Source organism: Amblyomma maculatum, chromosome 6 (assembly GCF_055883805.1).
Source record: "Amblyomma maculatum isolate TAMU_Amacu chromosome 6, ASM5588380v1, whole genome shotgun sequence".
NCBI classification, from domain to species: domain Eukaryota; kingdom Metazoa; phylum Arthropoda; class Arachnida; order Ixodida; family Ixodidae; genus Amblyomma; species Amblyomma maculatum.
In genome coordinates, this window is record NC_139349.1 from 91,125,391 (window position 1) to 91,150,792 (window position 25,402).

A 25,402-nucleotide genomic window follows, 5' to 3' on the forward strand; every position below is an offset into this window, starting at 1 on the left:
AGTAACACTAACCAGAACGAGAATGTCTTAAAGTTATCTGATACTAACCGTGCCATGTCGGGATAGATGTCCAATGCGAATTGAGAATGTAGCCTTTAAATGCATTTATTCGTTAAGATATGGGTACAATGAAAGTAAACCATTTGCAGCTTGCAACTCACATTGCTGAAATGCTCCCTAGTTGATATTTTACCTGAGTTCCACAATCACAACCACAACATAACAATAACCATTGCGCAGGATACTTAAACATAGGGGTTGTGACAAGAGAGTTTGTGCATACGTTTCCCAGAGAAATGAACATCTTGGTAACCTTGGTCTTTGAGCAGTCCCAAATCAATTGTAAAATGCCTTAATATACAACCCGGAAATCCTAAAACACTAAAGGGCCATCACAGAAAGGTGTAGCATCTTCTTAGTTCCCTTTGGACACTAAAACCGGGAACAAAGAACCAAGGAATCTTTGCAGTCGCTGAATTCGTTAAATATAATTTCACTATATTCTGTAAGTTACTAAACTGCGAGCTTCCATTATCACTTGTTCTACAAATTTCTCGAATAAATGATAACAAAACACGATTTTCAAGAAACAAAAATGTATTACTTTATAGAGTACGATAAATTATGGGGAATTTTTTATTTCTCTTCTATCATGGTCTGGAACGCATTACCATCCATCATCAAATTGATTGAGAAAACAGATTTGCCTCCGAAGTTAAACATTTCTCCTTATGAATAGAAATTCATTGATGCTTGACAACGACTGTGTGTTATCAAGTCAGCGCAGCATGTATTTTTCTGGAGTCAGATGATTAAGCTGTGTACTGTTCTGCCTTTTTATTCATATTTTATAACTGTTTGATTTGTTGTTAAACTTATCAGCTCAGTTTGTTTAATGTAAAATGTCTTTATTGCCGATATATTGCATATTTATAGTCCACGTTTAATTTATCTGGGAATTTATTGCTGCTTTGTATATTGACCTTGACCTGTCATTCATAGGAGGTGCCGATACAGTCACTGACTCTGGGACTGCTTTCTGTGTGTATATGTTGTAGTTTATAGTAACGCAGATATAATAAATTTGAATTTATTTGAATTAAAACATTCGGAAACTTTACACTAAACCTTCCCGCCACTCTGGAAGCCCACTGACCCGACTGTGTGGGCATCAGAGGAATATGTGAAACACATTGTCAACACATGTGTCACGGCTATTACTATAAATTTCCACCAGCCGTTGTTAGGTTGAAAGGGTACCTGGTTGTACATGTGTCATAACAAAAATTAAGTGTGTTTTAGCTCTGGTTACCCCTAGTTGAATTGTGAAAGCAACGGAGGAAGACATCATTCCCCTATCACGCCCCATCAGTGTAAGGTGCTACATTATTGGGGACACTTAAAGTCATCCTTTAAGGGCATGACGCGAGAGCATAAGCTAGTAGCCCACCTATAAATTCACGCTTCAACCAAGCCGTATGAACGTGCCTGCGTGTCGTAGGGGTAACAAGAATGCAAACGGTTCTGGCAGGCTGATTCCGATATCACCCTCCCATATGAAAGGAGCGACCCAATTTGGCAGCTCCTTCCCGTGGCATAAGGGTAACGTGAAATCAAATGTCATGACAGCTATGTCTCTTCACGGTGTAGCTGCGGACACCCACGGTCTCGCTTTGGCTGTAGGAGTGTTGCTTTCGCAATAAAAACAAAATAACATGCCCCACACTGGCACAAGTCGCGAAACTGAGCGTGAGTAAGAATTAAGGTTTTGACGTCTAAATCCGCACCCAGCCCTTCCCACGGTACTCTCAAGATATGGCTCCCTACCAGAGTGCTACCACGCGTTTCTTTATCACTTCTAATAAATGCAGCGCACACGTTTTTAAACCTTTTTTGCGCATTCATTCGGACTTAATTTCTGGACGAAATGAAATGTATACGCGAAAACACACAGGGATTTTATTACCGATGCTTGGACGGGTCATGCTATACGTTTAGTAAGTGCGGATGGCAGCTTTTCTCAGGGAAAGAGTAAACTTGCTTTAGGCTCTTGCTCGATTCTGCGATTATTTATCCCATTACAACTTTCAGTTGTCCTTTTTCGCCTACGCGACCAAGCGCTACATGATTGCAGATACATATACTTAAGGACACTTATTGCTACTCCTTACCCTCCTTACCATAGGCCAACGTCAAAAAACCCGTACAGAAAAACAAACGCTATCGCATCACAAGAAGACGTTTTTTCTGTTTTTCTTCCAGTGTGATCGGATTATTAGTACCAGTGAACTGACATCTGGCAGGGTAAGAGTAGGCAGACTTGCGAGCGTACCCAAGCACTTTGCTTTTGAAGCCGCTGCTTAGTTCTTTATATATGCATTCGGTTCAACAGGCCTCTTTTTCGTGAACAGAAGCTGCATAAATAGCATGTTCTGGAGTTCATTAACCGGCATTCCAGAATCTTTTCAGAAATGGCTACCGGAAATGTTCTGTTTCTCACTAAGTTGTTCGGTGAAAATTACATCAGTAAATATTTTGTGAGTGACGTGTGGTTTGATCTTATGTTTAGATGAACAACGCAAATGCTTGAAGAGTTGAAGGGAAAACATTATGTACAGTGTCATCTTCTTAAAGAACACAAAGGCCCATTCCTTCGGCTCGCTGTAGCGAAATATAGAATGCTTTTCGGGCAATGTTTCGTACGTCGATGCGAGATAGAATAAGGTGTGTAATGCCTATGCAAGCACTCTATAACATTAAACTTCGTTAATAAAGCCATAAAGCAGATGTCCTTATTTTCACGCGAAGTTAAGGGCCTCGCTACAACGAAAACTTCCTGATAGTTTCTCAAGCTGGAGAATCTGCATAGAGAGATGTTTGCAAATGCTTGCGACTTATCACGCGGTGCGTCACTGCGCTGATGCGAGTGAAGGATTCGTCCTAGAGAATTATTCTGCCGCTATTAAGACCAGGCTAACAGTAACCTCGGAACGTCTCCCCATAGTGACTGTCGTGTAGGGCGCGGAACACTGACATGGAGGGGTAAGCAACAATAAAAAATGTTTTACTTCCTCTCTTCCTGCTTTGGTTAGCCCGTCACCAGGTGTTTTCTTTTTTCTGTTTTTTCTGCTACGACTGAAAATATAACTTCACTTTTGCGTCCGGTTTACTGCTGTTGGTCCAAAGGTGACGCTAGCTTACAAGGACTTGCGTCATCATCATCACTAAATTATCAGGTGTGGTACCTCCGTGCTCGAGTGCCGGATGGCGATGAATATCTACACTTTCTAGTATCCAGAAGAGGTGAGCTTGAGCGAGGCTTAAAAAAAAAGTAGCCGAGAACCACGCAGTAGGGCTAAAATGTGTAACAGCAGAATATAATTAGTCCGCGAGCTTCGACATTTTTTGGCGCAAGTCTTCTCCCCTTATTCTTTATGCGTTCCAGCAATTACTTGCGGCACAAAATTTTCATGTCTTACATTAATTCTGGACAAGCCCTTTTTCAACACAAACTTGGTTATGACGGCCATGTTTTATTTTTACATACCATAACATATTACCTTTGCTGTCAGCATTCCGAACGCCCTCCCTCATGACGCCTGTAGTCTTTTATGAAGAAAGCTCCACATTTTTATTTTATGGTATTCAACTACTTGCTGTGAGCACAGAAAGAACTTAGGAATACCTCGACTGCGAAAGTGCACCTGAGACAATTCCAGTCAATGTGAAAATACTCGACAGTTGTCTAAAATTGAAAGTGATGCCTAGAAAAACTAAACCTTAGTACAGCTGCTTTTTCAGCTCTGTCTGGCAATCGCAAAATTGGGCACAGGCACAGAGAGGTGAACCCCCAAGCAAGATTGAGGTGTAAGCCGCATATATACAGGTTGTTTCACACTCGAAGGAGCACGTTAACACTGTGCTTCGAGAAGAGCCATAGCCATGGGTTTGCAACAATGGGCGACATCAACCACACGCGCGAAAACAGCAGTTACCCATGCTTATTTCGCATACGCGTAGGCCTCCACGCACTACACGGACTTATACTTGTGGTCGGCGGCAGCCCTTCGCGAAATGCGCCTCTTAGTTCTAGTCAGGCGCGAAATCGTCTACACGCATCAAATTACAACAGACCCCTTCGTTTCGTAGTTTCTTTTTACGTCACAATTGGCGTATACAGGGAAGTGCTACAGTCCCTTTGTTGGCAATACGTTGACGTGGCCGCTATTATTGCCGCTTGCTTTCCCATAGGTGCTGGTCGGCGTCTTTATAACTGTGCGGTTCCTCGCCGCCTCCGTGTCGTCTGTCTCGTTGCAGGGTCCAGTCCCGCACGAGTAGACAATCACGGTACAGGCGACGACCACGAATAGGAAGCAGATTGAGAAGATGGCGATGGACACCTGGCTCAGAGGCTCGTCGAGGGAGTAGGATGAGGTGCTGCAATGATGGAGGAATCGGCAGCGCTCAGGTATACCGGATCTCGTAACACTGGGCTAGTGCACCACTGGGCCAATCACAATTATTACCGTCATTTTATTACAATGGCGAACATTGGGTTTATTGCAGTTATTGTCAGAGTTTTAATTGAGATGGCGCGCACTGCCCATTGCTGTCATAGTCGGTACTTGTACGCCCTTCGGTACAGGTTTCTACCGGCCGTGTCAGCGAACATGTGACTACACCGCGCACAGTGACCAACCTTTCTTTGTTCGTCATGTTAGATGCCGGCAAACGAGCGACGATTTGAAAAATACAAGGGAACATGCTTGAGGAGGCCGAAGTACAGTCTGGTCCGAACACGTTAGCGGTGGCCACGCTTGAATGGAAGCGAGACGCCAAGTGCACCATTGCATTGTAAAATGTCAGCGGACCTTGAGGATGCCCAGGTGGTCAAAATTGCTGTGCACTTCAGCGCTCTCTCTCTCTCTCTCTGCCTTCTTTCAATCCAACCTTCCTCCCTTCCCTTTAAACGTGGTTGCTTTCTACGCTGAGCGAGGTTGTTATTGCGCTTTCGAGTTCTCAAACCTCTTTTCGATTCTTTTTCATTTTTCCTCCCAACAACGTATTGCCCAAACGCGATTTTCCTAACACGATGTCATTGTGCGTAACGCGAATAATTAAGAGATGTCGGCGCCGCTTTTCCACGTCCGCTATATTGATTTGGTTCCTAGTGCTGCTTGAGAGGCCACGATGTTGACACCTCTAGCCAACTTTTATTCTCTGTAAAATTTCACTTTTGAAATTTTTTGGTATGTTAAGCCTTCTCCGAGTACTGAAGACGCGTCAATGGCTGCGAAAATTGCACTTAATCATTTTCTCACCATTGCAATCGCACTCGTGACGTTAACACTGCAAATTACTCCTTCAAGGCTGCTTTTAACAGATTTGTACTTTGTTTTGAAGTGCTTTGTAATTTATGAGATATAATTTTCAAGCGGGAATCGCTTCTTAACGATTAAAATACTGCTGTCTATTGATAAGCCACATTAGGTTTATCATATGCTTTCCTTTAGAGATGAAGGAAACTTATTAGGATCTATAATGCGTTGTAACTATTCTAAACAACAAGGCGATGCGCAAAACAGCCATAACAGAAGGAATATGAACGAGACATGCGCAACTTGCAATTCGACTGTATAAGTAGAAGCTCGGTTGAGATTTACAAAAATGAAAGTAACTTAATCATATGCTGAGATGTTTTTCTGTGCCCAGTTTGAGTCTCGTTGTTTCTAGATGCACGTTGCGCATGTCTCGTCTCTCTTCCTCCTGTAGTGCCTGTTTAGAGCGTCGCCTTTTTTTTTTTTGAAAGCCAAAACGAAAAGTTATTTCGTACGTTTCTTGCTTTTATGCGTTTCTTCGGGCCGTGCTCTTGACGTGCTCCCCTCCACGTTTTGCGGTGTATTAAAAATAATCCGCCTCTGTAATGAAGTTTCGTAGTTTTAAAAATAGATTCTACGATGTCCATAGTCTCTCTGCACCGACTCGCCCAACCTGACCCAACTTTCGAAGCGTTAATGGAAAGCCATCTTCCTACGTGTCCACATACCTCAACTGGGAGGACACTCTCTTCAACAAGGACATTTTCTTCGGTTCTCCTTCTCCGTCGACGAGGATATCCATCGATGTGACCAACGGACTGGGCGGAGTAGCCGTAAGCACTCGCGGCGTCGCATGGGTGGGCGTGCCACCGCCGTTTGAGTCGTCGGTCAACGAGCTGGTTGCATCGGCCACCTGGGTTCTGCTCGGCTGCCATTTTTCTTTGCCTCTTCTGGCGCTCTGCTGTGATGCAATGCTGCTCCGGTAGCTGCTGGTCAGGTTAGTGATGTTGGCTTCCATAAGGTCGGCCTTGACGTCTACATACGGCACAAACGACTCGCCGCCCAAAGACTGCCGCTTCCCGTTGGCGCCGGTGCTGCCACTGTCGCGGGGACCGGAGTGGTCGTAGCCTAGCTGCACCTCGCCTTCCCCTTCATCGTCTAGCGCCTTAGAAGTCGTGGAACGGAAGCGCATGTCCCTGGCTTTCTTGGTCCCGGTCTCCATGGCACATTTGCGTATTACTCAAAATCGTTCATTCCCAGACTGAATGGCCCGGAGCGTCTCGTGCAAAAGACTATCCTCTTCTTCGCTCTTGATTCGATACATCCATGGGGTGTGAGCAGGTGTACGGAAGAAGAAGAATACGTTCTCACTATGACCTCGCAAAAACAACCAGAAAAAGTGCCCACAGAGAGTTGGTCCTTTTTCTCTTTTTTTTTTACAAACTTCAACACAAAAGTTGTGCCGGTGGCTGGAAGTGCATGAAATATCACTACTAAATAACGAAGTTGAAGAAGACAAATGTGTCCGATATTCTTCTAAGACCTAATCATTCGGGTAGGGTGTGGACATTAAAGATATATGGTAGAGAAATGCATGAGAGAAAGCAATGGTTAATAAATAACACTAAAAAGATCTGTATAAAGGCTGTAAAAAAAGCTGACAGCAGATCACGTCGTCCGAAGTAGATGTGTACATGAAAACAAAATTACAAGGATTTAACGTTGCTGAAACAAATATTGGCAGCTCTTGCCAGCCGCTTGAGTCGGTAGCGCAGCTCTCACCCTAGTGACAAGTGGGGTGCGACGTCACAGCGTCACATGGGTAAGGCGTGGCTACCAGCCGCGCTACGCTGAAGGCTCGAAACCTAGAGTAAAATGCAGAAAAGGTGCAGCGCTTTCCAGCCCAGGGCTTCTCGTAAATGGTGGTAGACGCTCTGCAACCTTCGGGAGCTATCAACCGCTTTGTTAGCTGAACAGTGTTTTAGGTTCCTTAGCCTGCCCTAGGCAACAGAGACTCGCGATGAACTTTTTATTTACATATTTGAAAGACATTGGACTCCTTGACAAACTCTAAATTCACCTCGCATGTTTCCCTCGGGCATAATCTAAACGCCGGCAAAATTCTCTGTTTTTCCATTAAAGGGTCTCTCTCTCTCTCTCTCTCTCTCTCTCTCTCTCTCTCTCTCTCTCTCTGAACAGTACACTGTTTTTTGTTTTTTGGTTGTAGGTTATTGGAGTAGAGGACGCAGAGGACGCAGAGGACAGCCAGGAAGAACCCTATAGGAAATGACGCGGGTGTACACATAAATACTGGCTTAAATACCAGACCTAAAGGAGTAGATACCCCAAAATTCTGTAAAGTGCGGTATACTGACATCCGTCAGTATACCGCACAAAGCACGAGCTCTCCTACGCGGTTCAACTAGCATCATATCGTAAAACATGTGTCTTTGAATAAAACTATGAAGGCCACTCCACTGAGATTCCCTATAACAGAGCAACGAGAAGTAGCGATAAGGAGTTCCACATTCGGAAACCAAGTACAGCTTAATAATAGAGTGGAATGAACTGCAAACGCTGTTGGTGCCGTAGAATAATTGTTTCAGTCGCTGACTCCGAGCAAAGGCATCGGCATTTTAAGAGCTCAGCACAGATTTTAGTCCTCTAGCATTACAGCCCCATTAATTATCTTCTCTGATGTCTGCCTGTATGAACCTGTTGACAGGAGCTGTAGCTTCTGCAGAACGTATGAGGTGGGAATTTGACCCTCCGGCAGCGTTGCATGTAGGCATATTCGAAAGGTAACGTTAAAGCGAAACTGCATATTTATGCAGGATGGCCCTTCACATAATGTGATAGAATAATGAACGTGTCCGAAGTGAAGCCTAAACTGGAGATAAGATTATGTGATACAGTAATGAGCGTGTCCGAATTAAAGCCTAAACAGGAGATACGACCGCAACTCTAGCGTGGTTAAATCAGATCTGGCCTACGCTGCAGGGTAAGTCGGCCAACATTTTTAGCGAATCATTTATCACCGCGGCGTGAGACAGTTAAATAGTGAGCCTTTTTTTACACAAAAGTAATTTACCGTGACTCAGTACGAATGGGAGAACTGATCACCAAGCGGGGACAATATCCAACACGCAGTGTGGATAACTCTTTGCTTAAGCATACCCCAAACCGTAACCAATCCCCCAGTTTGGGTATGTACCACTGCATCTACGGAAACAACCACAACAGGTTACCAGCTAATCACTCGGCGTGATCATGGTGTTCTTTCAGGACCTCACCAGACTTGTGTCTTGAAGGGCTGATCAATAAGTACTGACATACAGGCCCCCAAGATAAACCGGAGCATGCGAGCGGTGTCGGAACTGCTTAGAACAGCATTCCAGCGCGCTCTTGCAGAATAAAGCGAAAGTGCATAGGTATATCCTGCTGACCCATTTATGTTGTGATTCTTTCATTATCGGTGACCCGTGCGAAGCCACATCGGTACGGTGATTCGGCGGCGTTGCTCAGAAGCGTGGCGCTTTCTACTACGTCAAAAAAGCCACCGCTTTCTTTTTTGTTTTTTTCTTTGTTTGCTAACTTGTCATAAGGCATACTATGCATGCTGGGCTGAAGCTGCGGCTTCTTTCGACGCTGGCACAGATCAAAAGCTGCATTGTAGCGATGAAAAGAGCAATAAAGGCCAGGCCAGAACTATCGGAGGCGCACGGAATCATACGTGCGTGACACTCCCAGCTGTCCTGCTGTAGGGGCGTCATGACATTAGGCCAAAACAGTAGAGCGGAGGTGAGTATGGAAACGACCAAACGTTCCGCACCATCTGGGCGCATTTTGCGTCGGAACAATGTATCGTCACGCAGCACGAGCATATTGACAGAGGAATCGGAGTTGTCGGCGTGCAGCTGGTCGATAATGGGTCGTAGGGAAGGGTCAAAACTTTGTTCGGCGCCGATGCGCAGAACATCCGTGATGGACAACGCGTAGTCGTCAGCAGTACAGTCGAGTAATTCAGGAGGATCAGCGAGATGGCTGTACAAACAGTAAGCGTCTTGATGCAAACGGCCTGATTTGTAGGCGATATCAAATGTGTATTCCTGTAAGCGCAAAGCCCAGCGACCTAAGCGCCCGGTAGGATCCTTAAGGGAAGACAACCAACAAAAGACATGGTGGTCAGTCACTACGCGAAAGGGCCTCCCAAACAAGTAAAGGTGGAAATTAGTCAACACCCAAACAAATGCGAGGCATTCCCGTTCGGTAATTGAATAGTTGCGCACAGATGGAGATAGCAGGCGGCTGCCATAGGCAGTTACACTGAAGACGCCATGCTGCCCAATGGCATGGCCACTGGCGTCAGTTCGAAGTTCTGTAGGTGCCGAAGGGTTGAAATGGGCCAGTGCAGGTGGAGCGATGAGAGCCGAAATCAGGGCTTGAAAGGCGCGAGCTTTATTAGGGCTCCAAGAGAAAGGCGCATTCTTCTTGAGGAGAGCGGTCAACGGACGGGTAATGTCGGCGACGTTCTGGTTAAACCGTTGGAAATAACACAAGCCGAGGAAACTGCACACATCAGTTGTGAAACGCGGAGATGGGAAATCATGGACGGCACGGACTTTACCAGGGTCAAACTTTACCCCTGTGGCATCCACCAAGTGGCTAAGGACATTTATCTGGCGTTGGCTCAAGCTGGATTTTTTTATTGCGATAGCAATACTGCGCCAGGTTTCGACCCGTCGCCTAGCTCACGGCAGGTCACCACGGTTGACCTTGAACAGCCGCGAAGAAGAAGAGGAGTAGGAGGAGGCGGAAGAAGAATAAGAACGCTCGGGCACCGGCAGCTAATGCTTTAACTCTACATTCGGTTGAGCAGCATTAAACCCTTCTCATTTATATGTGGGCTGGTAGCTTACGTTCTCACGTTATACTCTTAAAGGATGAGCTTAAGTGTCCTCAGTAATGTAGCATCTTACACTGATAGGGCGTGACAGAAGACCAATGTGGCAGGCAAAGGAAGCTTTCGCCGTTGCTATCGCAACTCAATTAGAGTTAACCAGAGTTAAACCACAATTAATTGATTTAATTCAACTGGAGACCGGCGTTGCGGAAGACAGAAAGGATCGTAGAAAGACGAGTGAGGTGGGTTTAGAATGTCGGGGAGAATAATACGTCTTCGAGGTAGTACAATCACGTGACCATGTAACAGTATCATAATATATGATAACCTTTCATTCCTTTCAGGAGCAGATGCCCTTGGTTGGCACCGCCGTTTATGTGTGACAGGTAATAATAATAATTTATTTATTTCCATTCATAATGTTTGTTGCTTTCGAAGAAGCGACTTGACTACACGTACACAGGCTGCATGGTCTAGGATTTTCAAATACGTACGCTAACGAATTGCAGAGCACGTGCCGCGACCAGTAGGTGCGCATGAGGATAAAGGGCAGCAGGTCGCGCGCCTAAGCCTCTGGGAGCAATCGAAGAAGAAGACCCGCAGAGCAAGAAGACCCGAGTCTGCTCATGGAGGCTGCCGACGTCAGGATCAAAGGTGAACGTCGGCAGTCCCCACGCAACCATAGCACCGCCGGCACAGTGGCCCTCAGTGTAATCGTCACGCTCTCTTGCACAGCACTTTTCGTTTGCATCAGGTAAGGGCAACAATCTCTGCCACGCTGGCACACTTCACGTCGAGGAAAAGCCCAAAGGTTTTGGCAAGCCCATAATTTAGCCACTTCTCCAAGATAGTTATGCATTCAGATGCGCTGAGGTTCATTTCTGCCTAACGAAACTGATGACGGGAGTATCAGTGTAAAAAATTGGTGAATTCGTGCCCAGTTTTTCATTTCCAATGGACGACGACAGGCTCAGTAATGCAAGCTGACCTGACTGAAGCTTAGTGGTATTTTGCAGCCACTTGGCATCTAGCATATCACAACCTACCCGGCAGGATGTGTTGCAGAAGAGTTCACACGCCCGTCCCTTCCCTCTAGGAAATTGCCCTCAGCTCAACGCCCCTACCTGCCCCGTTTGTTTCTTCTTACTTGGTCTTGACCATCAGACATGAGCGAGGCGACACCAGCAACGTTACTTTGGGTACAGTCGAGGCTTACATTTTCGCTCTCCCTGCCCCCTCCCCATACTACTCTTTACAAGCCATGGATGCAGCAGTTCTAAAAGGTTTCAAACTTATGTTAACAGTACACCAGCCTCCTTTAGCTGTTGGTAATATTGATGGTATGCATTGAACCCTCTATAAATACGACTGAGAAATATGTTCAATCAATTGCACCTACCACGTGGCTAATACAGTGCTCTAGAGATATTTTTGCTCTGTCAGAGACAGTCTCCAAGATTTGTGCTGTACTAAGTACGAGCAGATATTATCCTCAGGAAAACATACTAGTCAAAAATGTATCCATAGATGTTGAATTAGCCACCTGACAAGGCAGTGCATTCCAGTAACGAATTATTTTGTTAATAATTAGAGATATGCATTTGTTCTCTCCCGGGACTGAAAACTGCTACTTCCTCTTTCTTTCCTGTTATTCGTGCGACATTCTATTGCAATTTAGAGCTGAGATCTACTCTACCATTGCGGTCAATTGCATGAAATCGAATATTCCGGCAATGTCTTTTAACACCGCTCAAAACATTGAACGCCTGATCGCGTAAAAAGACTCCGTACAGAAACTAGTCTTCCACAGGCTTATAGATATTGCCCCGAACCCTCGTAATCCTTATTTTTGCTGCTGGCAGCTGCTGGCGTGTGGCCTTATTATTTGGGTATACCGCACAGAATGCGTTGTGCTCTTGTTATTTATGCTCTGTGTCTCTGAGACGTGGCTTTAATTTTTTCTTTTTTATGCAAGAGCGCCGAAATGTATCTCGAATGATTCCAGCCACTAGCGCTTGTTTCCCCAATGTTCCTGGTTTTTTCAGTCACTATTACGAGTTTCAATTGAGCATTGCGATATGCTGCGAGCATTCGTAGTTTCAAGACCACCGAAAACACTAGCCGTTATTGTCGCCCCCGAATCGTTTAGTTATTTCGGGGGTGCAAGTTAGCCCATTAGAGAGATCATTTAGTTCAACGCTAGTATCTTCATTTCTTGCTTTCGGCATTCTCATCAACAAGTGGTTGTTTTATAGGAGAGCCTTTCGTTTCAACTCCTGCAATGTGGCGAATCTCTGTAGCATACCACAATGACTGACGGACGAAGGTAGTGTAAGCATTGAGGTAGAGTGCTTTAATCTGTCCCTTGGTGTCCAGAGTATTTGAGCTGAGCAATGCAACCTGCTTGATTTAAGCGCTCAATATTATATTTGGTTCAAGCGTTACTCTGAATTACGTTTATTCACCGAAATAGGTAGTCTGCACTTTGTTAGTCTTGTACTCAAAATCTAGAGTACTTTCGGGTGTGATACGCAGGTGAGGCCAGTTAAATGTATTCTAGAAATCGTCATCCTTGAAGCTAGTAGCCTTCTGAACAAATAAAAAAAATTAAAACGTCGCTCAGCGTAATTGCTTTCGCATCCTACTTTTTTTTTAAAGTGACCTCTATTAGTATTCCAATGCAACTGCTTCACCTGAAAATAAGGGATTGAATCCCGTCCACGGCGGCCGCTTTTCGATGGAGGCTAAAATCAAGTGGCCTGTGTGCTGTGAAATGTCAGAGCACGATAAAGCACCCCGTGTGGTATGAATTTTCTCAGTTTTGCACTACGGCGTCTACAAAAACCAAACGTTACTATTAGAATGCTTCAAAGACTCACTGCCAGTAGTGCAATTGAGTTTAAATCGATCGGCCCGTGGTGTGAAGGATGCTCCATACCTGCCGCCTACAGTACTACCAGGATGCAGCTTCCTGAGCGCTGATAAAAGAAATGACGTTATCAGGGCGCCCTTGACCTCTCCGTCCATCCCTCACTAGTAATTCAGTGTTCCAGCTTACCAGGCCCCGTCATGAAGCTTTCTGAAATATATCCTTCATAAGCCATGGTATGGTAATGGCAGCATTCGTTTCGTAAAAAATTTATGGTGTCCTTCATTAAATTCTCAGAACCTCTACTACGTAAGCCCCACCTTGCCATCCTCGTCCAACATGGACAAGTGAAGGGCTGTCCAAATGAATGTCGATCGTTTACAGGCATTGTCTGTTAGTGGCGCAGAAGTGTCAGCGCTGGGTGCACTCAAACTCCGTACACCAGACACACTGCAATTAATGTTGGACTCCCGTGGTTTATAGTACCTGGCATAAAATCCCCTTCAATTCCTGTTCCATGCCCCTTGTTGCAGGTGGAGAGCTAGCGGGAGACCGCCGATGCCCCTGTGTTCCGGGGTCGCCTGCGAGGCGTACACCAAACTCCTCGGCGACATCACCAACCGGTCGGTGAGCCCCTGCCATGACTTCCACGACTACGTGTGTACGCGCAGGCGCAGAGGTCAGCCGCTCTCTGGGAGGGAGCACGCAATTCGAGCCTTCAGAGAGCACGTTGTGGCCGCCGCCGAGGAACTGGTGCGAAGCGGCGATACGCCATCCCTGGTCGCATTGGCGGTGAGTGCGCCTTAGCCACCTTAACGAGTGTGGCTGTCTGAAGACAAGGAAACGGGGAATCATTCTATAATCCGATAAACATTTTGACCCCTGCAAATCAATAATAGCTAGTTATCTTTCTAGCCAAAAGAATGTTCTCTTCTCTGCATCACATCTAGACGAGCTTTGATTATTGACTTGACTGCGACTTCGGCAGCCAAATAATTGTTAACATTTCTTAGTTTCATATCACAAATCAACACAACACAAGACACATGTCACACATGCACATATATATGCACAAGGTTGGTAAATTGTTACCAGGCTAAAAAGATTGTTTTCATGCGGTAATTACCAACTTATAAAGCACAACCGCCGCTTAAATCTTCGTTTGGTTTGGTTTGGTTTAGTTAACTTTCCAAAGCGACTCAAACTACAAGAGGCACCGTAGAGGAGGGCTTCGGAAATTTCTACTACCTAAGGTTCTTTAACTTGCGATAACATCGCGGATTACACGGGCGCCTTGCCCTTGGCCTCCACGAAAAAACGGCAGCCGAGGCCAGCATGTGATCCCGCGTTTTTGGCTTAACAGTCGAGTGCCATAACCACCGAGCCACCACGGCGGGGCGTAACTTAAAATTTGTTTAGGAAGTAGGAGGAGGGTCCTTCTTACTCTGAGACTGTTGTCAGATCCAAAGGTATCTTATGTGCCCGACTATATTGCTTAAAGCAAACATTGTTGTCTAGAAATGGTTGACGAACAGTGTAACCCATATCTACATGCATGCCGCTAAGTCAATAGGTAATCCCAGCAGCCATCACAAGCACAGTTAGTGAATTTGCGCAACTCCCGCTTCTCACAAGCGTTTCGCTTATTGTCAAATAATGGCGCTGAAGACGGACCTAGGGCAATGTTTCTAGTTGGAAGATGCAAAGATGTTTAATATCTACGAAAATAAAATGAATACGTTTATTTAGATATGCAAATAAGGTGTCCTTTATTTCTTATATAAATAAAAGGCAAACCAACAGAGCTCCGCAAGTATGCCTCATGATTTGTCTCATCACATCGACGTAAATATTTCTACTCTAACTGCAGTACATTACTTGTCCGTATACGCCGACTAGTGCGCTATTAAAAAATTCTCTCTTGTGCAAGCGTAAAATTTGTCAGCCTAAGCCAAAGCTGCGAGAACATCACGAGTCTAATTTGCCACGACATTGTCGTCGCCAGCACAAAAGCAAATTTAGGAAACTTTTGAATGATTTCGAGCTCAATTCGCGATTGACCATGCCTTGATCATAGTTATTTTGGCTCAAAAAAGACGACACGAGAGACAAGGACAGAAGACGACGCTAAATAGCAACTAATTTATTTAAGTAGGTAACAAGAAACATGGTCCAGCCACCACAACGCATATTGCTGGAATATCAAGCCTTCAGTGTGCTGCTCCTTTATTTTGCAAGTTAAGCATCCTTGCAGCCATCCGTTTTAGAAAACGTTGTCCTGAAAACCAACTGCACTTTGCATACGAAGCGCAGAATGTACAGCCTTTATCAAAGGTTTACAGCCCAGAGGGTCTACTTCTGAGCTATACTATGTGGATCGTAATGCATTCCAAGGTTTTCATACTTGTTGGAGGCAAGAAGATTTTTCGTCCTACCCTCTCCAATGGCTATGACTTCCACGATTATTACAGAAGTCATATTATACGGCTTAAAAGCAAACCCTCTGGGCAGTAAACTTTTGATAAAATCTATACATACTGCGTAAGGTATAAATTTAGACACACATCTATTCAAGGATCTAATCAATGAACATATCTAATATCTGCATTAAGGAGCCTTTACCCAATAATAAGCACGACTTGCAGTCGTACGAGTCTGTTAACATTAATCCAGAACAGCATGATAGCCATGTCTTAAATTACTTTCGAATATAGATTAAGATCTTACCATCTTCCCATCTTCCATGCTGAGAATTTTAAAGTTTTTATTACTTTTCTTTTATCTTCGAAATGCACTAATTCTTTGAGGGCTAATTATTCGCGTGCTAGTTCTGTAACAATTTAATCTTACTTCCATTGTGATTACTGCAGTATTTTTAACTTCGGCTTTGTACTGTATACAGATGTGTTTCTAATTTTTCATTATTGTTAATTACTTCTTCTGAATGTTCTTCGGAATGAGAAATACATTTTTAAAGCACTCTGTTATCAACTGACGTTTTCTCTTTTCTTTTTTTTCCGCAGTGTTCAAGCCTCGTGAGCGAAATTATCATATAGGAGTAAATTTGTATTAGTCTCAGACCGCAAACTCATATATACGGTAGAGCTTCGTTTTGTGCGATCTTGATTGCTGTACCGTAAATCGTAATTTTTTCTTCTCTTCCGAAAGGCTGCTCGTCTGTTCAAGGCATGCGACAACATCGTCGTGAGAAAAAAGGCCGAGACTGAGGAGCTTAGAAAGCTGTTGGCCGACGTAGGGTCAGAGTGGCCGAATCTAGAGAGTAACCCTGACTTGCTGAATCTGGTTGTGCGCCTCAGCGCTCAAGCAAGGTGGGACATGCCTCTTCAAATTATAGCCGACAACAGCGTAGACGACGCTCCAGTGGTACGAATTTCACCATCAAGAAACTTCGAGACAGTTATGAGAATGAGAGAACGGCTTCTCCAGCTACAAAGATACGAATCGCATTACAATTTACTCCGTGGTAGTTTATTTCCACACGCGACAGACTCTATTCCCTTTGTTGCGCTATTGGAGATTGAGAAGCCGGCAGTTTCGAGCCTAAAGAGAACGTACCTCGCGTCAGCGAGCAAGCATTCGGTAGAATTCGACCTGAGTAACGCCTCAACCGTGACCCCATTTCTCACTGCCGACCGCTGGAACCAGACCCTCAGTACCGTGTTCGGAGAGCTAGCTCCAGGTGTGCGCCTCCATGTCGAAAATCTTCTGTTCGTTAAAGCCGTATTCGCCCTAAATGAGAAGATAGGAGAACGTTACTCGAGTTGGTTCATCTCCTGGTGCACCGTCGTGTTTATATCGTCGATGACCAACGCTGATGCCATCATGAATGCCCACAGCAGCTATGACGAGGCTCTGCAAGCGCACCGACAGTCGTGCTTCAATATGGCGCACAACGCTTTTGGCTACGCTTTCTACGCGCCGCACGTGGAAGACCTCGCAAACCCTAACGCGCGTATCGACTTGTCACAGATCAGTGCCCGCATCCGCTCTGTCATGGGAGTCATCGCCACTGGCTGGGTTCGGGAAGAAAGGGTGGCCGCGTTCCTAGCGAGTGATCCGCAGAAGCTGTTAAAAGAGGTTTTCAAGTCATCGCCCCTGCGACTACAAGCGGCGTTCGCGTCGTACACCAAAATGACCGGCAGCATTATGGTTGACTGGAGGCTCGCCATGGAAGGCCTCGACCGCTCTACTGTCGGTGATGTACGGCCTCATCTTGCTCCCCAAGAATGGCAGGAAATCTTTGCGCCTGCCGAGGGTTCCTACCAAGTTACAGTGATGCCTTACGCGATGGAAATTCCGTTGTACCACGTGGACGCACCACTGTCCCTCAAGTACGCTGGCCTCGGCTTTCAGGTTGCAGTCGCACTGTCTGCGATGCTCTTCTCTAACGATGCTTTCGTTGCCCATAAAGCTCGCAGTGATGAGTTTGTTAGCGGCGCACGCTGTCTTGAAGCGGAGCAGGCCAGCCGGCACAGGGCATTCGGCGACAGCTACAGGCAGCTGCTGAACCTCATCTCGCTGAAGACGGCTTGGATGGCCCTTAACTCCCTCCGCGATTCGCATCAATCAGGTACCCAATCCAGGCTGGCGGGCTTGACTGAAGAGCAAGCGTTCTTCGTTATTTGGTGTTATACAGAGTGCGGGACGTTGACGGCTCGCCATTTCTGCAGCGAACTCCTGCGACACGCGCCAGAATTTTCACGGTCATTTGGCTGTAAAAGAGGCGAACCTATGTCCGCGTGCTTTGTGTGCAGTGCTATTCCCGGTGAGCAACGTTACACAGAAGATGTCTCCGATTTATGCACTAATTGACACTGGCAACAAGACGTGTCCCCTCCAGACAGTAAGAGTTTGAACTTTTCCCGATAGCGGGGTTATCTTGCTTCCATAGCAAACACTACACTATTCTTGTTACTTATACACATTGAAGTACTGTGTGTGCTTTATATTGCTTTCTTCTTGTGTGGCTCATAGAATTAAGTTTTGTGCGCATTACCATTTTACTGTATAACACAGGAGGAAATTGCTTGGGTTCCTGGAAGCATTGAAGCGTTAATAATATATGCATGGTGCGGGACGTGAGCTCTCACATGTTACTACATTTTTCTCAAGCGCACAACACTTACATGCGGTCTTTATGCCGCATCAAACCCGAGCTTTTAACACTATTACCACTTACCTTCAGCCTTTGGCAAAGAACATACACTATATACACACAGGATGTGGACACAAATCTCTGATCGGAGGTTTACGAAGCGTTAACACTGAATAAAAGATTTCTCGCCTCTGTCTCGCCATTCTTCCGCTCCATTAAAATCCCTCGGACGTCATCAAAATCAAAGCTGATAAATGCAAGAGGCGCCGCATTATGGCGTCACCCAAGGCGTCAGGGGAATAAAGGGATGGGTACCAGATGTTGAGGAGATGGTGAAAGAAAAGTATTAGTTTGTAGGCGGCGGTAAGTTGCCACTTATTCGGTAGAAAAGGGGACAGAAGGAGCTGGTAGCGAACGACCAGGTAACTTGTAGTGTTCAAGCAGTTCTATGTACGTAAGGATCGTGGAGGCATGCGTGTGACCCTAGAGAAGGGAAGTGTTTCCACCAAAGACGTAGGGTGCCTCGATGCATTTCGCCTCCGCTTTCAGGGTGGAGACATTGCTCTCTCCTGCGGCATGTTGGGTTCCACTCGCCCGTTCGGAAGCAATGAGCGTAATGAGGCGACGGCCGATTTCGATTATAAAACTGCCGCTATCGGCGAATTTTCGAACATCTCATCTTCTACCAAGGCATGGATGGAATCAGAGTGAGGTAGCTGTGAAACAAAATTAGTTGCGTTATATTCTGTCATGTTTTGTTGGTCATATGACTCATATCTGCCTAGAAGCTCTTTGCCATGAGAACAGTCCTTAGTAGCATATCCAGTCGCAGTTTGCTCACCTGTGATAATCAAAATTTCGATTCCTTGCGAATTATCGTGAACGTCTTTTTGTAGTGTAAAAAGAGCAGCCAGTACGTAAGAGAGCTGTTTTGAGAACATTTTGAGATAGCGACTGGAGCTCTCTCTAGAAGGTTTCAGACTAGTTCCAGATAGCCACAAGGACATTAATTCTGGAGATCCTGTGTATAGTATGCATGTTGGAATATCCGAGTAGTAATAATATATTTTTCTTTTATTTATGAATTGTGTATGTAATTTCAGCCGACGTTTCGCTTTTTTCTGCCCTCCAGCACGCCTAAATAAACGAAACTCCTCGTTCCGAGCTACACATTCTGCACAATGCTATCAGAAGGCCTTAGTCACATGTTCTAATGAGTAGGCTCTAAAACGTGTACTTTATGCTCTCGCAGCTGTGAAGCTAGGTGGGAAATTGTTGGTAAAGACGTTCCCACGAATTTGTCGTTTTCCATCTCTTTGTTCATCACATTTTCGTCATTTTAACCGGCGCTCTGCGAACTTGCGCATTTAGCACAAAGGAAGTTCAGAAGTGTGGCGGATCGGGCTAGTTGGTGCAGGAGCAGAAAATGGAGGCCCTGAATATAGCTTTATTACTTCGAGGGTCCTACCAACGACACAGATGAGCGATGAAAATCATGTTTGCAGAGAAAAAGATATTCCTCACGAAAGAAAAATAAGAAACTGGGCAGATCCCCGGACTGTCTCAAAAGTGGAGGAACTCCACCGTATCTCTCCACTGTTTTTTTTTTTTATTAACGCTCTGCTAAAGTTTTTTATTGACGCGGTGGAAGGAGAGAAAGCTCCTTTGTTGACAGATATTACCTACTTCGGACATTCATCATCCAGTGCGACGAATTATAATGGAGAGTTTAAGAGGAAAAACCACAAAATAAAGCAGCTAGGTACCCTAAAGCGACATCTGGCCCTCGGTTCATTTGCACGAATTCTTTCGTCTTCAAAAATGCACACCATTGCAGACTGAGACTGTTCCAGCTATCAGAGAGCTCACGCCGCTGTATTAAAGAAGAAACTATCGATCCGCGTTGTCTGTGTTAGAGCATCACGACCCGAGAGTTGAATGCATAAGAACCGCTTATGTGCAATGTACGCACATCTGGTGTGGATGTGTCGGAGTTCGTTTTGCGCCAAACGTCGTTAGGTAATAGACGTTCCTTCCGTGTCACCTTGTATAGGCCCTTGAACTTTTTCGCGAGCTTTTCAGTTCTGAAAAGTTCTGACTCTTGCCTTCTTACCCAGGCAAAGTGTCCGACATCAAATGAGGCTGCGTTGGGTGCGCTCGTAGAGTGTATTTCGGTTTCTTTGAGCTTCCTGAGAATTACTTGTAGCCTCGCTGCGAAGCTCTGGCAAGTTCATAAGTCCGTTACGAATGTCGGCAGCTTGCGCTATGCGGACTTTCTGATATGGGAGTTTACAGAAGCACTAATGTGGAAAATATGTGCTTCTGTGGCGGGTTACATTGACAGCGAAAGCCGCTTGGTCGAGTTCGGAGACCCACATGCATACTTGGTCATTGTTGCACAGTTTTCGTATGTCAGTCACGGGTGTGACATTGGCACATTCAACTAGTCCGTTACTAGCTGCCCCATTAGCAACAGAGGAGTGTATGTTCACACCATGCATATGCATGAAGTTTCAGAATTGGTCCGATTCAAATGATTTCTCGTGGTAGCACAAACAATCATCAGGTGCACCAAACCTGCTAAATACTGGGTGCAGATGTTTCAAGGCGTCTTTTGCAGAAGCTGTGGGCGCAGCAGCTGGAAAATATATCTCGTCGAGAAGTGAATGACATTGATTATATATTTGTCCTCAGCTGGGGTCATTGTGATGTGACCCAATGCAATTGCACGAATGGAATTTCTTTTGTCAGCATAAGACACATGAGACCAAGTGGCCATGCGGTAGGGCGGTTGTACACTTGACATAGCTGACAGGCCTGAACGTAATCCAGTGTTGTGGCTGCCATGCTCAGCCACCAATAACGGTCTTGCAGCTTTAAGAATATACGGAGGACATCTATGTAACCGCTGGCATCGTGTGCGAGTTCAAGAACCTGCAGCAGCTGCATCTTAGCGGGAACGACGATAGTTTGTAGCTCTGAAGTCACAACCTTGCTCAAAATGCTGCGCGTGGCGTTGGCGTGCACATGATGGCAGCGATCTTTGAAGGGTCTGGCTGTTTCTCTTGTTCCGATATCATAAATCCAAGAAACTTCACACTTGGGACAGCAAACTTACATTTGTTCAAAGCAACCTTGAGGCCGGCTTGTAGAAGGAGAGCGAGGGTCTCGTCTAGGAGATCTAGAAACTCCGGAAAATTGTCCCCGAAGATGAAGATGTCGTCAAGGTATGTGTGTACACGACCTTGACTGTCCGGCTTTCAGCTGAAAAAATATTCGGTGCATTGCTTTCCGGTAAGCAGCTGGAGTGTTTTTCAACCCAAATGGCATTCTTATCCACTTGAAAGTTCCCTGGTGCGTGATGAAGGTAGTTTTTTCTTGGTCTTCGTCGTTTACTTTAGTCTGCCAATAAGCGTAGCAGAGATCAAGTATCGCAAACAGAGAACATCTGGCAAGGTCATCAAAAATATCGGGGCGAAACCGTGGGTGAAGTACGTTCATCGTCATTCTGTTTAGAGGTATGTAGTTGGCATATACCCTCTTTTTGTCTTTCTGCGTCACGACAATGACAGAAGGCCCTCGAGGTCCAGATGGAGGACGGAAATGTCATTCTGCAGAATAGAGGCCGCCTGGGCTCCTAGGAAGTTTCGATCACTGGCTGTGTAGCGAAACGGTTGCCGTCCATAAGGCTTTCAGTCCGGCAATAACTTGACCTCATGCTTGATGCCTTCATACAGACCAATGTCATCAGGGCTGGTAGCGAAGAGACGTGAGTGGCGGTGCCCTATTGCTTCACTGCACGATGTTCTTCAGTCTTGAGTATAGTCCCGATGGCGATGTCAGGCAGACCATTGTTGAGCATGAGCGGAAGTGGCTCAGAAGGAAATAGGTTGCGTGATGATGGCTGGGCTGGGTTCTTGAAGTCTGCTTCCTGAGTTTGAGACTTGTCTGTCCTATTCAGCTCGCTCCACAATGGCTCGTGTTCGTCCAGTTCCAACTCCCTTGTAAGGGTTCAGTGGTGAAATGCGGCGGGTCGAAGCGAGACAAAGCTGATGGTGTAAGTATCACTGCATTCGACATTCGTGGTAACAGTTAGTCTTTGCACATCACAACTGTGTTTGTAGAGGGTTGGCAAATAACAATAAGATGTGGAGGCTTGAAATGAAGTTCCGCTTCAGCAGTATAGAACCAATATTCACCCAGAATAAGGAGAAGGGCATTCTTCCGAAGGACAGCTGCTTCGACAATTGCAGAGAGAGGACCTATGCTGATTCGGAAAAAGACTGACCCCTCAGGCACGACAGAGCTTCTTCCTACAACGAGAACGGGTGGCTTCTTCCAAGGCTGTACCTTGAGATATTGAACCAGACTGGCAGCAAGGATAGTGACGTTCGAGCCACTGTCTGGAAAGGAGCCGATTTCTCCAAACCCCTTGACGTGAGCAGTGACAACCGCGCACCTGAGCTTGGGTCCGAGCAAAGGGTCCTCAGTGCGGCCGACACATGCTTTTGGCGCTTTTGGGATTGTTTGCGTCTCAGGAAGGCTGTCTTTTTTCAGGGCACTTGCTAGCCAGATGACCCTTTTTCTTGCAGCTAAACATACTGCTTCGCTTAGGTCTTGCCCTCGTCTGAAGAGAGATGCACCATACTTGGAGGAGACTGCCTCGTACCGATATTCTTGATCAGCGGTTGGGAGGCTGAAGATTCTCGGAGGTGGCAGCCTAGTACGATTTGCTTGTTGGCGGGTGCTATGCATAGGTCACGAAGTCTGGCAGATGTCTACAGTGCTTTCGGTCGTGGTTGTAGGACTGGAGGTCATAGGATGTGGTTGTCGACTCGTAATTGGCTCAATTTGTTTTGTCATTCTAGTAATTCGAGACTGGTCCATGGCGCGATCCACTTCCGAAGTGATGCTGACGAAATCCTGGACTGTCTTCGGGTGTTGAACATCGATCGCTGCAGCCACTCGTTTTTCGTAGATGCCCTGAATTAAATAATCGATGCGCTCTTTGTCTGTCAATTACAGCGGACACTTTTCAATTATCTTCAGTTTGGTGAGAGCGTAAGTGACAAGAGTCTCAATTTGGGTTCGCTCCGACAAGCTCCGACTAGCGACAAATTCCTGCCACTGTATAAGGGACAGTCGTTCGCCGAACTGCGCTTTAAACGCTTGCTTCCACTCGGCCCACGTTTTCAGCTGGTGGTCAGTGATTTCCTTCCATTCGCCGGCTAGACCCCGAAGTTTGGAGAGGGCGATGGCCAGCAGAGTAGAGGCTTTCGACGAAGCTAGCTGGGTGCGCTTGAGATCGTTTGTTTGTTCATCGGGTCACTAATAATCCTCCGTAGCCAATGAACGTTGGAAGTGATGATAAGTCCGGCAGAGCTGTAATGTGCACTGCTCTCGAAGATGGTAATGAAAGTGTAAGGGAGAGTTTATTTTGAAGACAGGCGATCGAAATTTGCATATTCTGCACGGGGTCGGTGCTGAACACTGGTATAGACTGGAACAACCGATCACCGTAGGTAGACACGTACTCTGCCTCGATGGATGATGCAGTTGTTTTCGGTGTGCAGGGCTCATTTTTCGGCATTGTCGGCAAGGATGCGTCAAATAATTTCGTCCTTAGAACCGGTGTTGTCCAAATTGCGTTGCGATACTTAATCTCGTAAGAAATCTACTGTAAATCCGGCGTGGCCTGAAGCGATGATTTCATCCCGGTTGATGAGCGGCATGGCGGCGGCGGCGGAGACGGGCGGTTGACGTTAGCTGATTGGGCTCGACAAACTTTGACTGGCTTTCGGTGAAGTGGCTGGCGGCTACGAACGATCAGGCTGCGCCGAATTTCGAGGCGTCAACTGCGCCATATATGAACACAGGCGCATTTATTTTAGATGCTCAACAACTGGGTTATAAACGTTACAAAACAAACCCGCCGGGGTGGCGCAGTAGTTACGACGCTCGACTACTGTTCCCAAGGATTCGGGATCGAATCCCGGCCTCGGCTTCCGCTTTTCGCTGGAGGCGAAAAGCAAGGCGCCCTTGTGCTGTGCGATGTCAGGGCATGTTAAAGAACCCCAGGTGGTCGAAATTTCCGGAGTTCTCCATTACGGCGTCTCTCATAGCCTGAGTCGCTTTGGGACGTTAAACCCCACAAAACAAACAAACAAACAAAACAAAGTTCTTGAATCGCAGCTCGCTTCCTCTCTTGGCGCCGCCGAAGCTCTCTTCCTCTCCGGCGCTCCCGCCCAATAATCCGCGGAACCAGGCACGGTTGCCAGACTTCTCGTAAGCTTGGCTGCCCATGGAAGCGAGAGGCCTGAATCTCACAACTGTGGATAGCGCTACAAGACTGAATGGCGTTTGATGCTTTCGTTATCAGTCATAGGTTTGTCATATCCCACAACAAAGCAGAACTAGTTAGACAGGAAAACGCCTAGCGATAGCAGAACAACGCCAGAAAATCAGAATTAACATTCAGGGTCCGTATTAGGAAGGGATGCACAGATTGGATTGCGTTTTCGCGTGACGCACACCAAGAATACACAATCTATACGCCCTACTTTGTCTTGATTATATCAGTATCTCAAGAAAAAACATTACGTTGAGAAGCAGGCTATTAAGGCGAGATAATTCCTGTATGAGCGTGGTTTTCTCTGCTATCGATTGTATCCTGCTTCTGAGAAATGTGCCGATATCTAGGCGCATGCCTAGATATCGCAGTACTCGCAGTACTACGAAAGTGCTATAATTCTCTTTTTTATGTAGGTGGCGAAACCATCTGAGGTGTTGGCAAAATATCTTCGTCGCTAAGGAAAGAATGTATAGCGTACGTGCCCTACTTATTCTTAATTATATCAGCATTAGAGGAAGAAATAGTCCGTTAGAAGAGATGCTATTTTGATGGTGTCAAACCTTGGGAAGTTTCTGTGCCGGCGCCGCTTCTCCCTTTGAAATTGCGCGCCATAGGTGTGCTGAAACATGTGTCGCCATCTATGTGCTATTTGCAGTAGCACGTACCTACTAGAACTCGTCCGCCCTGTGCAGATGGCGATACCAACTGAGCTCTTTGCAAACGGTGGTGGTCTCGGGAGGTCACTGATGATTGGTTCCTGTACGTAGAGAGTGAAAGAGCAGGCCGCTGGAGTGGAGCACGATCTTCTCGCCCACCACACTCGTCAACCTTTTCTTTAAAATGT

The 25,402-nt window shown here is 46.0% G+C and overlaps 1 protein-coding gene across 1 annotated transcript in view; it reads left to right on the plus strand.

Moving 5' to 3' along the window:
- The window catches only part of LOC146186234 (uncharacterized), a 210,099-nt gene extending 191,706 nt beyond the window's left edge, over positions 1-18,393 (plus strand). The window contains exons 3-6 of the mRNA XM_084607104.1: positions 10,566-10,607; positions 10,731-10,875; positions 13,624-13,882; positions 16,259-18,393. Of these exons, the coding sequence (XP_084463230.1) occupies positions 13,649-13,882; positions 16,259-17,923 (1,899 nt within the window). The 5' untranslated portion in view covers positions 10,566-10,607; positions 10,731-10,875; positions 13,624-13,648 and the 3' untranslated portion in view covers positions 17,924-18,393. The remainder of the gene's footprint in view (positions 1-10,565; positions 10,608-10,730; positions 10,876-13,623; positions 13,883-16,258) is intronic.
- Positions 18,394-25,402: the final 7,009 nt, after the last annotated feature.